The sequence below is a fragment of the Betta splendens genome, chromosome 19 (assembly GCF_900634795.4).
Source record: "Betta splendens chromosome 19, fBetSpl5.4, whole genome shotgun sequence".
Taxonomy (NCBI): domain Eukaryota; kingdom Metazoa; phylum Chordata; class Actinopteri; order Anabantiformes; family Osphronemidae; genus Betta; species Betta splendens.
The window spans coordinates 9057146-9069209 of record NC_040898.2 but is presented as its reverse complement, the minus strand read 5'-3'; the positions used below and the strand labels follow the sequence as shown (position 1 = coordinate 9069209).

The 12064-nt window shown below is 47.4% G+C and overlaps 3 protein-coding genes across 4 annotated transcripts; 1 reads left to right on the top strand and 2 right to left on the bottom strand.

The window, feature by feature from the left end:
* Window positions 1-711: 711 nt before the first annotated feature.
* ube2ib (ubiquitin-conjugating enzyme E2Ib) lies at window positions 712-4638 on the top strand. Of its 2 annotated transcripts, none has more exons than XM_029134127.3 (7): window positions 712-870; window positions 2069-2147; window positions 2244-2327; window positions 2539-2611; window positions 3006-3115; window positions 3273-3352; window positions 3853-4638. In XM_029134127.3, the coding sequence occupies exons 2-7, from the start codon at window positions 2082-2084 to the stop codon at window positions 3914-3916; spliced, it is 477 nt and encodes a 158-aa protein (XP_028989960.1). In that variant the 5' UTR covers window positions 712-870; window positions 2069-2081; the 3' UTR covers window positions 3917-4638. The 2 variants fall into 2 exon arrangements, with proteins under 2 accessions (XP_028989960.1, XP_028989961.1); XM_029134128.3 differs by lacking the exon at window positions 712-870 and adding an exon at window positions 918-1381.
* LOC114845718 (interleukin-21 receptor) lies at window positions 4634-7390 on the bottom strand. Its single transcript, XM_029134082.2, has 8 exons — window positions 6983-7390; window positions 6510-6624; window positions 6238-6425; window positions 6006-6157; window positions 5761-5929; window positions 5567-5681; window positions 5411-5489; window positions 4634-5346 (listed from the first exon to the last, which is right to left on the bottom strand). The coding sequence occupies exons 1-8, from the start codon at window positions 7056-7058 to the stop codon at window positions 4846-4848; spliced, it is 1395 nt and encodes a 464-aa protein (XP_028989915.1). The 5' UTR covers window positions 7059-7390; the 3' UTR covers window positions 4634-4845.
* A 952-nt stretch (window positions 7391-8342) lies between these two features.
* On the bottom strand, window positions 8343-11936 carry si:dkey-220f10.4 (tubby protein homolog). The gene is made up of 12 exons (XM_029134137.1): window positions 11310-11936; window positions 10704-10863; window positions 10392-10622; window positions 10193-10315; window positions 9939-10094; window positions 9697-9857; window positions 9445-9606; window positions 9250-9362; window positions 9053-9167; window positions 8877-8975; window positions 8622-8793; window positions 8343-8539 (listed from the first exon to the last, which is right to left on the bottom strand). The coding sequence occupies exons 1-12, from the start codon at window positions 11349-11351 to the stop codon at window positions 8406-8408; spliced, it is 1668 nt and encodes a 555-aa protein (XP_028989970.1). The 5' UTR covers window positions 11352-11936; the 3' UTR covers window positions 8343-8405.
* Between the last annotated feature and the right edge of the window lie 128 nt (window positions 11937-12064).

The following is a 12064-nucleotide window of genomic DNA, read 5'->3' as shown; positions in this document are numbered from 1 at the left end:
GCCGATCTACTCAGCCGCCGTTCACGCCGTGATAAAATCAATCTAATAGTTGATCTGTTGCGACCTCTTGTGTCGTTTCTCTGAACTTGTTATTCCGGCATAGCTGCCTGTAAATATGCCTGTATTAAATGTAGGCGAGAAGCCTTACTTTGTTCGTTTAATAACACGGGGTTGTAAAAGTGCTTTGATAAAATTTGTTTATATACATATTTGTTATGAAACCTTTAGCATAACCTAAGCAATTGCACGTATACGGTGGTTTAATTTGTCAAACGTAGCGGACTGGGTTAACTGTTGGTCGTCTAGGCAAAGATGTCGTAGCATACAAGATAGAAATCCGTATTTGCGCGCATTGATAAGTTGTCTTACGCCGTTCTGGTATAGAACATATTACTAAAATTATGTCATAAACGCTTTACAGCAATTACCCTCATTTGTAATTGTATTGTGTGTTACAGTTTATTGCTTACTTTTCTAAACATGTATATTAGAAATCCAAACGGCGGACGAAGAAATCGACGGCTTCTATGGAGTTAGCTTCTAATATCGTAAATATTTCTATATAACGGACCAAGTTGCTCAAAAGATGACTGAAAATAAGATCGATATAACCAGATAAAACCCTCGTTCGATTTACTGACACGTGCATAACTTTATACTTTAAAAGAAATAAGTTCAATGTGATGTTGTTATTTAGGCAAAAGCGGAAGTAAACGACATATGACTGTTTCGCTTTGCCGTGTCTGTGTCTGGTGGCTTGAGTCGGAGCGGGTGGTTTTTCAGGAGGGAAACTTTACAAGATTTAAGGGGATTTGAGCACGATTAATTAGTTTCGTGTAATTACCACAGAAAGTACAGCCATACCGAAAGGTAGGAGTACACCTTGGTTACAGAACGTGATAATTTAGTCGTGTATTATGACATTTTGCCCGCTTCAGTTTGCGCCATTTTCGCTAGTTTGGTAATGCACAAATGTGCGCCTTTAGCTCTGGCGTTCTTTGTCCCGATTCTTTAATGGGTTGTGATGTTGGTTATTCCTTCACAATAAGTCCTATCATTGTTTCTAGGCTAGAGTAGATATTACTAAGCGTCACCGGAAAGGCAGAGACCACTTTTTTCACGAGCAGAATTGTGTCAAAATCAACTGGAATTGCGCATTTTTGTGCTGCATCAGGCCGTGTCAGCCGCTAACAGCGCCAGTGACTGCACGACTCTGGCGCACATGAGTTAGCTTACGGAGCTAACCGGCTAGCTTGCTGAACAAATAGGTTTGATGCTGAGTTGGTAGGCGTTCGCGGGGACAGCAAGTTTTACGCTAACGCGCTCATAAACAGACGAGTTGTCGGCGCCGCTTCCCGACGCCCGCCCGGGTTTACACCAGGTGCGAATCGGGGGGGAATCTGTTTTGGTAGACAGGGACTGGCTAACTTGGCTAGCTCATTAGCTTCACGACGTGTCGAGGACCGCTACTTGTAAGCTCGTTGCACAGACGAACGCTGGGCACCCATCGCGTCCCACGTTTGTCGCGTATTAACAGAACAGCTCCTCAGCTGTGAAGTTTGATGCATGCAAACATTGATAGTCATCGCTAGCGGTGTTTCGCTGCACTGCTCTCGTTGTCAGTCCATCTAGATCCGCGTTGCCATAGAGATGATCAGACGTGGTGGATTAATTGAGATCCATTACCCAGCATGCTAGAGACACTGATGCTACACCCCTTCGCGTGTTCTTGCTGTCACCTTTTTAGAATTCACGTGGGATCAGTAAACGTCCAGATCAGTCGAACCTAGCTAATTATGTGCGTTCCTTTTAGGAAAAAGCTGAAAACGCCCACCTTGTTGTGGTGTAATTACTGGTAGAGGATGTTTTACTCTAGACGCCACAAGCATCAGCTGCTTAACAGTCACTCTATCATTTTGAGTTGTTTAGTTAATTTAAAGCTGACTGATAAAAGCAGCAGTGTTTACATGACGCACATGTGGAGCCATTAGCCATTTAGAGTCACTAAGTGGCTTTATAAGTCACTAATCCAACTGTGGTTTTGTATTATTGACACCCTTCCCCGCAGGAGTTGACACATCATGTCAGGCATTGCATTGAGCCGGCTTGCCCAGGAGCGCAAGGCATGGCGGAAGGACCATCCTTTTGTAAGTAGCGTGTTTTGAAGGAGCATCCTTCACCGTGTCCACGCCTTCCAGTGCCATTGTTTCAACTGATGAACACTCTGTCCCTCAATGTTTCAGGGATTTGTTGCTGTACCGACAAAAAATCCAGATGGAACCATGAATCTCATGAATTGGGAATGTGCGATTCCTGGCAAGAAGGGGGTAATGTATTTGTCTGGTTGCACGTGAAGCGTCTTTGTCTTGTATAGCAGCAATAACAGGTGTCAAACGAAGTGTGTGTGGATTCAACGGCGCTTCATTACACCATACTTTTATTTTTGTGTGTTTTATATCATAAAAATGGGTTTGAAGCACATGAACAGTTTGATTCAGGGACCTTTTGACTGAGCTTTTCCCATCACTGTCTTTTTAGACTCCGTGGGAAGGCGGCCTCTTCAAGTTGCGCATGTTGTTCAAGGACGATTATCCTTCTTCACCTCCAAAATGTGAGTTACCAGGTTTTATCTGTCTTCAGATTAAAGTATTGCTATCACTGCTCACATTTTTAACAATTATCAGATGTATAAAATAATAGAACTCTACAGCAATGCATGACTGTGCATCACACACAGGATAGGGGTTGTTGCAGCCAATTTAGAACTTAGATTTACTTCACGTCTAGCGTCCAGCAACAGGTTCCTTGAGTTGTATTTCTTAGTGTCTGAAAGGGATGATAATATAATGCTAGGACAGTATTTGAACAACAGAAGCTGCTGCTTTTAGTCCAACTCACCATGTTAATGCTGTAGGTGGGAGGGGGGCTATAATATTGAACTGTTGTTAACTTTGTCTGGCATTAGTAATGGATTTAAGACATGAGTGCTTTTTTATGGGTTTCAGGTAAATTTGAGCCTCCTCTCTTCCATCCAAATGTGTATCCATCAGGCACAGTATGCCTATCTATACTAGAGGAAGATAAGGACTGGAGACCAGCCATCACAATAAAACAGGTGTGCCAAGTGTTATAGTTCAGTGTTAGGATGTGTTCAGATTATGAAATGTGCAAGTGAAAACAGACATCTTAATTAATTTTTCCACTGATTATTTAATGCAATAATTAATGCATAATATTTGCAAATATGTCTTTTTGGTTTCTTTATTGTACAGATCTTATTAGGTATCCAGGAACTCCTAAATGAGCCAAATATCCAGGATCCAGCCCAAGCAGAGGCTTACACAATCTACTGGTGAGTGACAAGACTTTATATATTCATATGTAATGCACCAGAACAGTGCAAAAGTCAGGTTCTACTTTGAATACAAGCCTGCCTTATTTTGAATTGTGACTGGAAATTATTTTAGTTTGTTTGTTTGTTTGTTTGTTTGTTTGTTTGTTTGTTTGTTTGTTTAAAGAAGGTAAATCAAACTCCGTCATTACACAAGCAAATCATCCGGTATTTTTTGACTTGTAATGTTTTCATCAGTCCTATTCGGAATGTGAACACTAGATCAGTATGGATTAATGATCGCAGTCTGGCAATGAAAGAAGTGTATTGTGACAAGGTTCTGTTAGGACTGGGTGTGTATTTACAAAAGGGCTTGATGTGTATTATTTCAAATACTGTTTGAGATTAAATAGGGAATTCTATTTGTTAATTTTTGATGCATTTTAAGCCTAAGAGCCAGCTAGTTGTTTAGCTTGGTTTCATAAAGACCCGTGGTCACAGCTTTTTTTTTCCTGTTTCAGCCAAAACAGAGTAGAATATGAAAAAAGAGTTCGAGCACAAGCCAAAAAGTTCTCCCCCTCGTAAGGCAGAAGACTCGCTCCACTGCGGCAGAAGGGTTTACCAAGAATCACCTCCCCCGCTCAGTCTCTCAATGAATGTGCTCCTCTCACATCGGGACTCGCTTAAAGACTTGTATTTAAACTCCACACATTCTGTGCCACCCCGCTCTCCTATGACCTATCATTTTTTTGTTCTTAAATGCCGGTTGGCACATAATGCCGGGAGGGGACGGGTGCTGTGGCGCCCTGGTAATTTCTTTAAAAACGTTAATTGTCTTATGTGGTGCAAGGGACACAGCTCGGTACCATTTTCATCATCTCCATGCAAGCTGGCTGTCATCACTGTTGAAGAAAGACAATGTCTTTGTTTGTTTTGTTTTTGTTTTTTTTGCTCTATCACAGGGTCTGTTCTTTTATTCCCCCCCCTTAAATGTAAAATTAGCTTATTTCATTGTCAGTATTTCAACTGCTGTATAATGAATGGCACTTTTATACTGTTGTATCTCACTAGTGTCTCTAGATGGCTCTGTCTAATTCTCTTTCCCAGGTTTTCTATTCAGCATGCTGTAATATATGATAGAATCTGCTGCCTTGGCTGTCTTTTTGTTATTCAGAGTGTTTGCTATGGAATAAATAAAAATGGCTACAATGACCGAGGCAGGTAGGCTTACTTCTGTATCAGACTCTAAGGTTATATGGTGCTTTGTTCATGTATGTGTTGGCGTAAATAAAAGTTTCTACAAAACATTTAGGTCGTCTTTATTTAGGGTAAAATACTGTAGAGATACACAAAATATCAAACATTGGTTTGTGTGATGCTATTACATTGATTTCTTATGCAATTCAGTTAAATGTTTTGGAAAAACTTTACATATGTTCACATAAATTCTATGAAAGCATAGCATCTACAGCAGATTGTCGATCGTTGCTTTAATGCATCGTGTCTTCCAACTATTATTCAACTTCAGGCTTTATTCTGCTCCTGCTGTTTACAGCCACATTCACGCTTCCCTCCAGGCGTTCACCGGGATAATCCCTTGGGTGCACGGCCCCCCCTAGGTGCTCTTTAGGGCCTAGCGTCAGCTGCTGGAAGGCGCTCAGGGTGCAGTAATCGTTGCAGTACCACGCCGGCTCCTTCTCCAGAGACGTGTTGCTGCAGAGCCAGCATCCGGAGTCTCCCTCAGCGGGGTTTCCCGACTGAGCGGAGACGCCCGCGTCCTCCGGTGAGCTCTCTGGCTCGGACAGCGGTGCCGTGCTGCTCACGGTGTAGGGGAGGGACGCCTCACACATGTGGCCGGTTATGTTGCTGTATCCGCTGCCCGGCATCAGCTGGTGGGAGCCCTGTGCCTGCCGCTCGTCCTCCTGGGCATCGGGACTCTTGATCAGGGTATCTATTCGAAGTGTTTCCTCTGCTGGTAACATGTCGGCTGTGTTTCCTTGCGTCACCACCCAGCTCTAGAATCAAATTGATGCTTGGAGATATTCACATGTGAGAAATTGTTTAAAATTAGAAACGTACCCTGAAATCCCCCTGGAAGTTGTTGTACAGAGTGTGGAAATAAGGAGCTGGATTTGGAATAAAGACGCTTTCCTTCCACCTGTGAGTGTGAGCAATGACACATTATCCCTTCTATTTGTGAGGATTTGTGATAATGTGCGTGCGGCAGGCTCTTACTTCCCAAGAGGAGCGTGGCACATGAGCAAGACGAGCAGCGCCAGCACACACAGCATCCACAGTGGGATGAATAGCCACTTAGCGAGGCTGACGACCGGCGCGTCCGTCGAAGGACCTGTGGACACGCATAGACTTAACATGAGCTGCTCTCTCTCCAGGATGCGTTCGTGAGCGCGGCGTTGGGAGGAACCAACCGTCCTCTGTCCTCCAGCGGACCTCATCCGACCACTCGCTCCACTGCCCCTCGTAAAACACCTGGTTGGGACTGGAGCGAACTTTGGCAGCGTACCCGCCGTCCAGCGCCAACACCCGGTCGTCCACAGAGTATTCTGTCTGGGCTGTGGTAATGTTATGTGACGCGTCCTGCGAGAGAGGTGTGGAATGAGTCAAACAGACGAGTGAGGTCAAAGGACATCACCACGGGGGGCCGTGAACTCACGCGCGCCGCTCCCCTGTAGAGGTGCAGCTCGTACGTGAAGCTGTTGACCAGGTTGGTGAACCTGCTGTACTGCTCGTACGTGCTCCTCCACGCGAAGCGGTGCCGGCTCGCGTTGCGCGTGACCTCCAAGCAGCAGGGCGCTTTGGGTTTAACTGAGGGGAGGACACACGTCGTTCACACACACACACACACACACGCGCGCGCGCGGGCGAGAACACGCCGCGCCGCTTACTGTTGAACGCAGGCTGGAACCTCTCCTCCAGGACCTCACAGGCCTCGGCGGCACCGCGTCGCCCGTGGCAGAGCGACACCTCAAAGCTGTACATGTCCATGAGCAGCTTGGGCTCGTGCTCGGCCGACCGTCCGGTGGAGCAGGACGAACGCCCGGATGCGTTCGCCAGGGGACACAGGAGGACCGTTCTGAGGAAGCGGAGAGAGGAGAGGACTCGCATCGACCGTGTTCAGGAGCAGAAATCACCGATAACGCGTGGAGCGGCGCCTCACCCGTCCACTGATTTTTCCAGCAGACGGAGCCAGTAGGAGGTGTTTTCTGACGGCGACAGGTTCAGCGAGCAGTTGATGAGCAGGTAGTCGGTCACACACTGGAGACCGTGGTCACCTAACATGTACAGCACGCTTTACAACTGGCTCGAAGTGCCCCATTTATAGATAGTGACTTATTTATTCATATCTTGGATGTCACATTTCTGATAAAGCACTGTACAAATATGACTCAACTTCTCTCATTCAGAGGTTGCTTTAGTAGAGATCCATTAAAACAATAACTGCCTTAAAGTTAAGCACATCGTGTACATGTTAAATGAATAAACTGCACGTATTCTGTCGTAACTACTTCACACTACTTCATGAACTGAACAAACTTACATATTTTGCTGGATCGTCATAAACCATCGTTATAATAGGACTTCAGACTTCAGCTTGTGGTACGGTGTGTGTATTATATAAAGAGGCACAACCTGTGGCAGAGTCTCCACGCAGACACACAACGCTGATGGACACGAGCAGACACAGCGGCGCCGGCCTCCGACCCATCGCAGCCAGGACGCGACCTCAGTCCAGAGCCGTCACATCGGGCCTGAAGTTATGAGGGCTGAGGGAGGGAGGTCTCAGCCTCTTTGACTGATAGCTATCGCTCACATGTCACCGGTGAGGGAGGATGTGCCGTTTTTACGGGCTGTTGTAAATGGAAAGTGTGTGAAGGGGGTGAAGCTGCAGTTGCCGCGGCAACCACGTGGTTTGAAACTGTGCACAGAGTTTGTCTTTTTTGAAGTTTTGGTCTTTGCAGAAATGACACGTTCTCCAGACTTCACATAAGATATGATTCGTGGAAAGCGACTCATAATTTGAGTTGTCATCCGATTATTGTGACCTTTTATTTGTCAATGCATTCTCTGAGTGACGTCTCTCCGGTCTTTTTTAGGGTCCTTTGAGGCTTTGCACGCGTGTTGTGCAACATGTAGAAATGCGGCAGAGATCATGTGAACGCTGGTTGTGCGCTGTAGTGATTCTGTAAAAGATACGAGCTTCCCCCTGAGGTCTCTGATTGTGGCGATTTACAAATTGAAGCGCGCTATCCTCCACCGATCGACCACGGCCCATGGGCGTGGACGTGAGTCACGTTGGACACGGGACGTGAACAGCGTGGCAGCCCTTCGGGCCGAGGCCCGGCGGTGCGTGTGCGTGTTCAGGGGCGTCTGTCGAGCTCCGTTTCATTAAAACAGCCCAATTTGAGGCAGGAAACACGTGAACTCGGCGGGTCCCCGCACAGTCACGTCCACGCGATAACGGGTTTCGGTTGAGTTTGGGTTTTCGCTATCAAAAATATCCGTGCGCGTTATTGGCCACAGCGCATAACACAGGCCTATTTATATGTGCTGAGACCCAAATGACTCCCCCAGCGTGAGGCGGTTCGACGGCTCAGACGAGAACGCGTCGAGATGAGCGCGTGAGATGGGAGCGTTTTCGCGTTCTCATGTTGCGCAAGGGCAGTTATCTCCATGCAGATAGCTGTATCTGCAGCGCACGCGCGATAATGGAGCATGAGAACACGCAATCTGATGAGCGGAGGAGCCCTGCGAGTTTGACGTGGATTAGAAACAGACGCGCAAACAGGACGGCTTTTACCATTTTAATATTTCAACAGGCATTTTCTCACAGTTGTCCCCAAAACTCATCTGGCAAATATAAAAACAAAGACTTCTGTTTACTGAATGACCTCCATCTAGTTCCAGTGCCAAAACGGTTCCAGTATGAAATTACACCGGACCCACTTTAACCCTGGTCTCTCCTGGAACATAAGATGACGCGGGTGGTTTAAATTGAGCTGGACGCTTCTATCTGTCGCAGGGCTGCGGCGGGGGGTCGAGGCACGCCGGCGGCTCACTCACACGCCAGCTTGCCGTCGAAGGACGACAGCGCGATGGCGAAGGCTTGCAGGGCGCACACGGGGTAGCTGTAATCCATGGAGAACACGTCCTCGGCCACGCGGCCGAACTGCATCACGATGTAATCGTCTGTGGGGGGAGACAGGACAGGGACGGGCCCGTGATGATGCGCTGGTCCAGGGATGAGTGACAGCGAGTGGGCGGGTCTTACCGTTGTCAGGGTGGACGATCTGGAAGTTTTTGACCGAGGCCTGAGTGACGCGGCCGTGGAAGTTGAGCACATAGGACTGAGACTGCTCGTTCCAGCTCGGGGATTTGTTGACCAGGGTCACCAGTTTGTCCGTGTTGCCGCTGGCGTGTCGGCCCAGGAGAGTCTCCAGATCCTACGGCAAAGACAGAGGCCACTTCAGCTCACGAATGACTCTAGGTTCAGCCGTCATCCGGGGCCCGCGTTCCGACAGCGTACGTTCTTTGGCCGAAGGGACACCCGCTCGTTGCTCTCCAGCATCCCGGGAATGACCACCGTCATCTTCCTCGGACCCTTGAAGCCCAGCACGTTGGTCTCCTGGGAGAAAACCATCGGCGGGGGTTACGTGACCACGCGCCGACTGGCTGCGCGACGCGGGAAGCGCCTGAACTCACGTAGCAAATGGCCGCCAGCTCCTGCCGAACGGAGTCCGACTCTTTGATGAAGGGCTTCTTCTCCGGGTTTTCTCCTCCATCGTAAACCGTGAACTTTGTGCCCAGAACATTGGACCTGACGCAAGGAGTGAAACGACCTAAAATCAAGGCTGAAGTAGAATAAATATTTAGTGAGTCACCACAGAGGTTAGGTTGACCTTAGTTTTCCTATGTAGCAGTTTGTTTCCCTGGACAGGTTTGTGGGGTCAGTGGAAATGAGATAGTTGGACGTTTTGCACTTCTTCCTCTTTCGCCCGGCCATCAGGAACACCTGGGAGTGAACAGATGTGTTAAAACGAGCCGCCGCGTGACTAAACATGCACCGGAAGGCGTGGCGAGTGAAGGAGAGCAACCCTCTTTCCGTCCTCCCTCTCCATGTGGAGGTAGTAGGTGGGGTAGATGCCCTTCTCCATGCCCCTGCGGTCCCTGGTGACCCTGCACTGGATGGTCACATCTCTGGGTGCCGGACGCAGAGCGAACTTCTCCAGGTCCTCCACGGAAATGGGAGACGTTGGCTGAAATAGAAGAGCCTCGTCGTTTTTGTTGGGTTTTTTTTGCCGTCCGTGGCAGAATGTGACCCGTTTCGGGTCAGCGCAACGTCTCACCCTTTCGTCGGCCTCGCTGGCGGTGGAGGAGCTCCGCCGGTAGTTGGAGTTGAGCGACGCTAGGCTGGACGCCGTCTTTTCCGATCTGCTGCTCTTCTTCTCCTTCCTCTCCGCGACGCGACCTTCCTCGTCCTTGCTCTCGTCGCTTATTTGGCACCTGGCTGTGAAGAACATGCACAGTGCGCTTTACAATGACGTCACACGGATAATTAATCAGGTTTCAGACGAACACAGGAAATTACATGTGTCCAGTTGTTTCTTCTTCTTGGGCTGGAGGTCCGGTTTCTGGGGCTCGTCCTCCTCTTTGTCATCGCTTTCGTCTGATGTGTTCTTCTTCAGAGGTTCTGTCTCCACTGACTCTGGCTCCTGGGCCCCAGCCTCCTCCTGTAGGTGTTTCTCTGCAAAAACAGAAGTAAGTCAACATCTAATCTGTGGTTCCCTCCATCAGCTTTTGTAATAATGATACATCTGCTGCCTTAAATTCACAAACGCTTACTTTTCCGCTCCTGTTTGGTCGTCTTGTTCGTCCTCTGCGCGTCTTCAGATTCCTTCACTTTGCCCTTCTTCTTGGTCTTTTTCTCTTTTCTCTCCATATCTTTGTCTTCGTTCTCTCCGGCCTCTGAAAAAGCAGCAAGTCGCCGATGAACAAGTGATCAGGTGAACACACACGTGGAGCCCAGAGGTTCACGTCTTACGCTTGACATTTCCCCTTTTCACGTCTTTCTTCTTCGTCTTCTTCCCCTCGACGTGAGCGTCGCCGCCTCCGTCGCACGTGACCTCTGCTTCGTTGTCGACCCCCAGGTCCATGGTTTTGGGAGTAACGGGCCTCTCTGGAGCCAGGTCCTCTGACATCACGCCTGCTGTCACGTCGCTCTCATCCAGGGTAATCTCATCCACTGGGTTGTCATGGGCATGTTCAACTTGATCTCCAGAAGAAAAAAAAACACTTGCTTCAATCATAACTGCATGAACTGATCATACTTGGGTACATATGATGTCGTACTTACCGGTCAGGGAAGCGTTGCTCATGGACTGGCTGATTAACAGAGGTGTTTCATCGGAGCAGGCAGCTTTGTGCTTACGGGTTTTTTGGCGAGTGTCTCGGTTAGCGACCACCATCTGAACGTCAGATCTCTTCTTCTGCTGCTTTTTCATCAACAGGGTTCGCTGTGAAGGACAGAATATTACACACGATTTAACATCCTGACATACATTGTGAAAGAAAGACGAAGGGGAGGTCAATGCTGTTGTTATTCAGACTAGCTGATCATTTTTAGTGATCTTAATTATGATGCATTTGTGATTATCTGCTGATTTTTGCAGCTTAGCAAATTTATACAGCACTTTAAAAGACAGAAGCCAGCAGCTCACATCCTGTGGAGAATAAAGCAGACTTAAACGCTGAGCACTAGTCCTAAACAGCAGGTGGTTCTGCCACAGGGAGCCGTGACCTCCTGAGGCTCATCAAAGCTCTATTCCTTTTAAAATGTCCTAAATAAAACACGGAACAAGTTACATTAAGCGTTTGCTCGTCTGTCAGCTAAAATCTACCCTATCAATTCAAAGGTTCATTCTCTAGCTGTGTGTAAATGTCATCAGTCAGCACTGTTTACCTGGTTCTCCAGCTTCTGTTGTCGTATATCTGGCTCCTCCATGTCGGAAGAAGAAAATCCTCGCTAATTAGCGCGATCGCGATAGAAAATTAAAAATAATAGAAACAAGAGGTCAAAGGCAAGAAACAGCATGAGAAAAGGCTCATTTTCCAGAACAAGAGGAGCGACCGAGCAGGGAAGCGGGTGTGTGTTTGTGTGTGCGTGTGTGTGGCTGTGGGACCCAGCTCTATCTGACAGTCTGTCCACCTGCGTGCAGCAGAAGGCAAAGTGGATTACAAGGGGATAATGTTCTTAAACTACACAGCACAGCTCAGTAGACGAGCAGCACCACGGTCAAGGCGGGTTATTTCATTGGCTGTCTTATTGAGACGCTAAGGCCTGAGCTGCTGTGAGGCCAGACAAACAGGAAGGGTTTGCCCTGCTTCTGTCACCTGCATCACTTTTCGGATAGGCCCAGTATCATCTGGTAATAATGAAGAACTCTTCTCTTTTATCATTATCTGTATGAGGGACGTCACTCCAGAGCTTCATGAACATCAGTGAAAATACACTGACTTACAATAATATATTTTTTTAAGGTTGCTAGTTTAAGTCTAAGCATATTGCGCTACCCTTCATTTTTAGAGGTTATCCTGTTATTGCTATATATATATATATATATATATATATATATATATATATATATATATATATATATATATATATATATATATATATATACAGTCAGGACCATAAATATTTGGACAGAGACACAA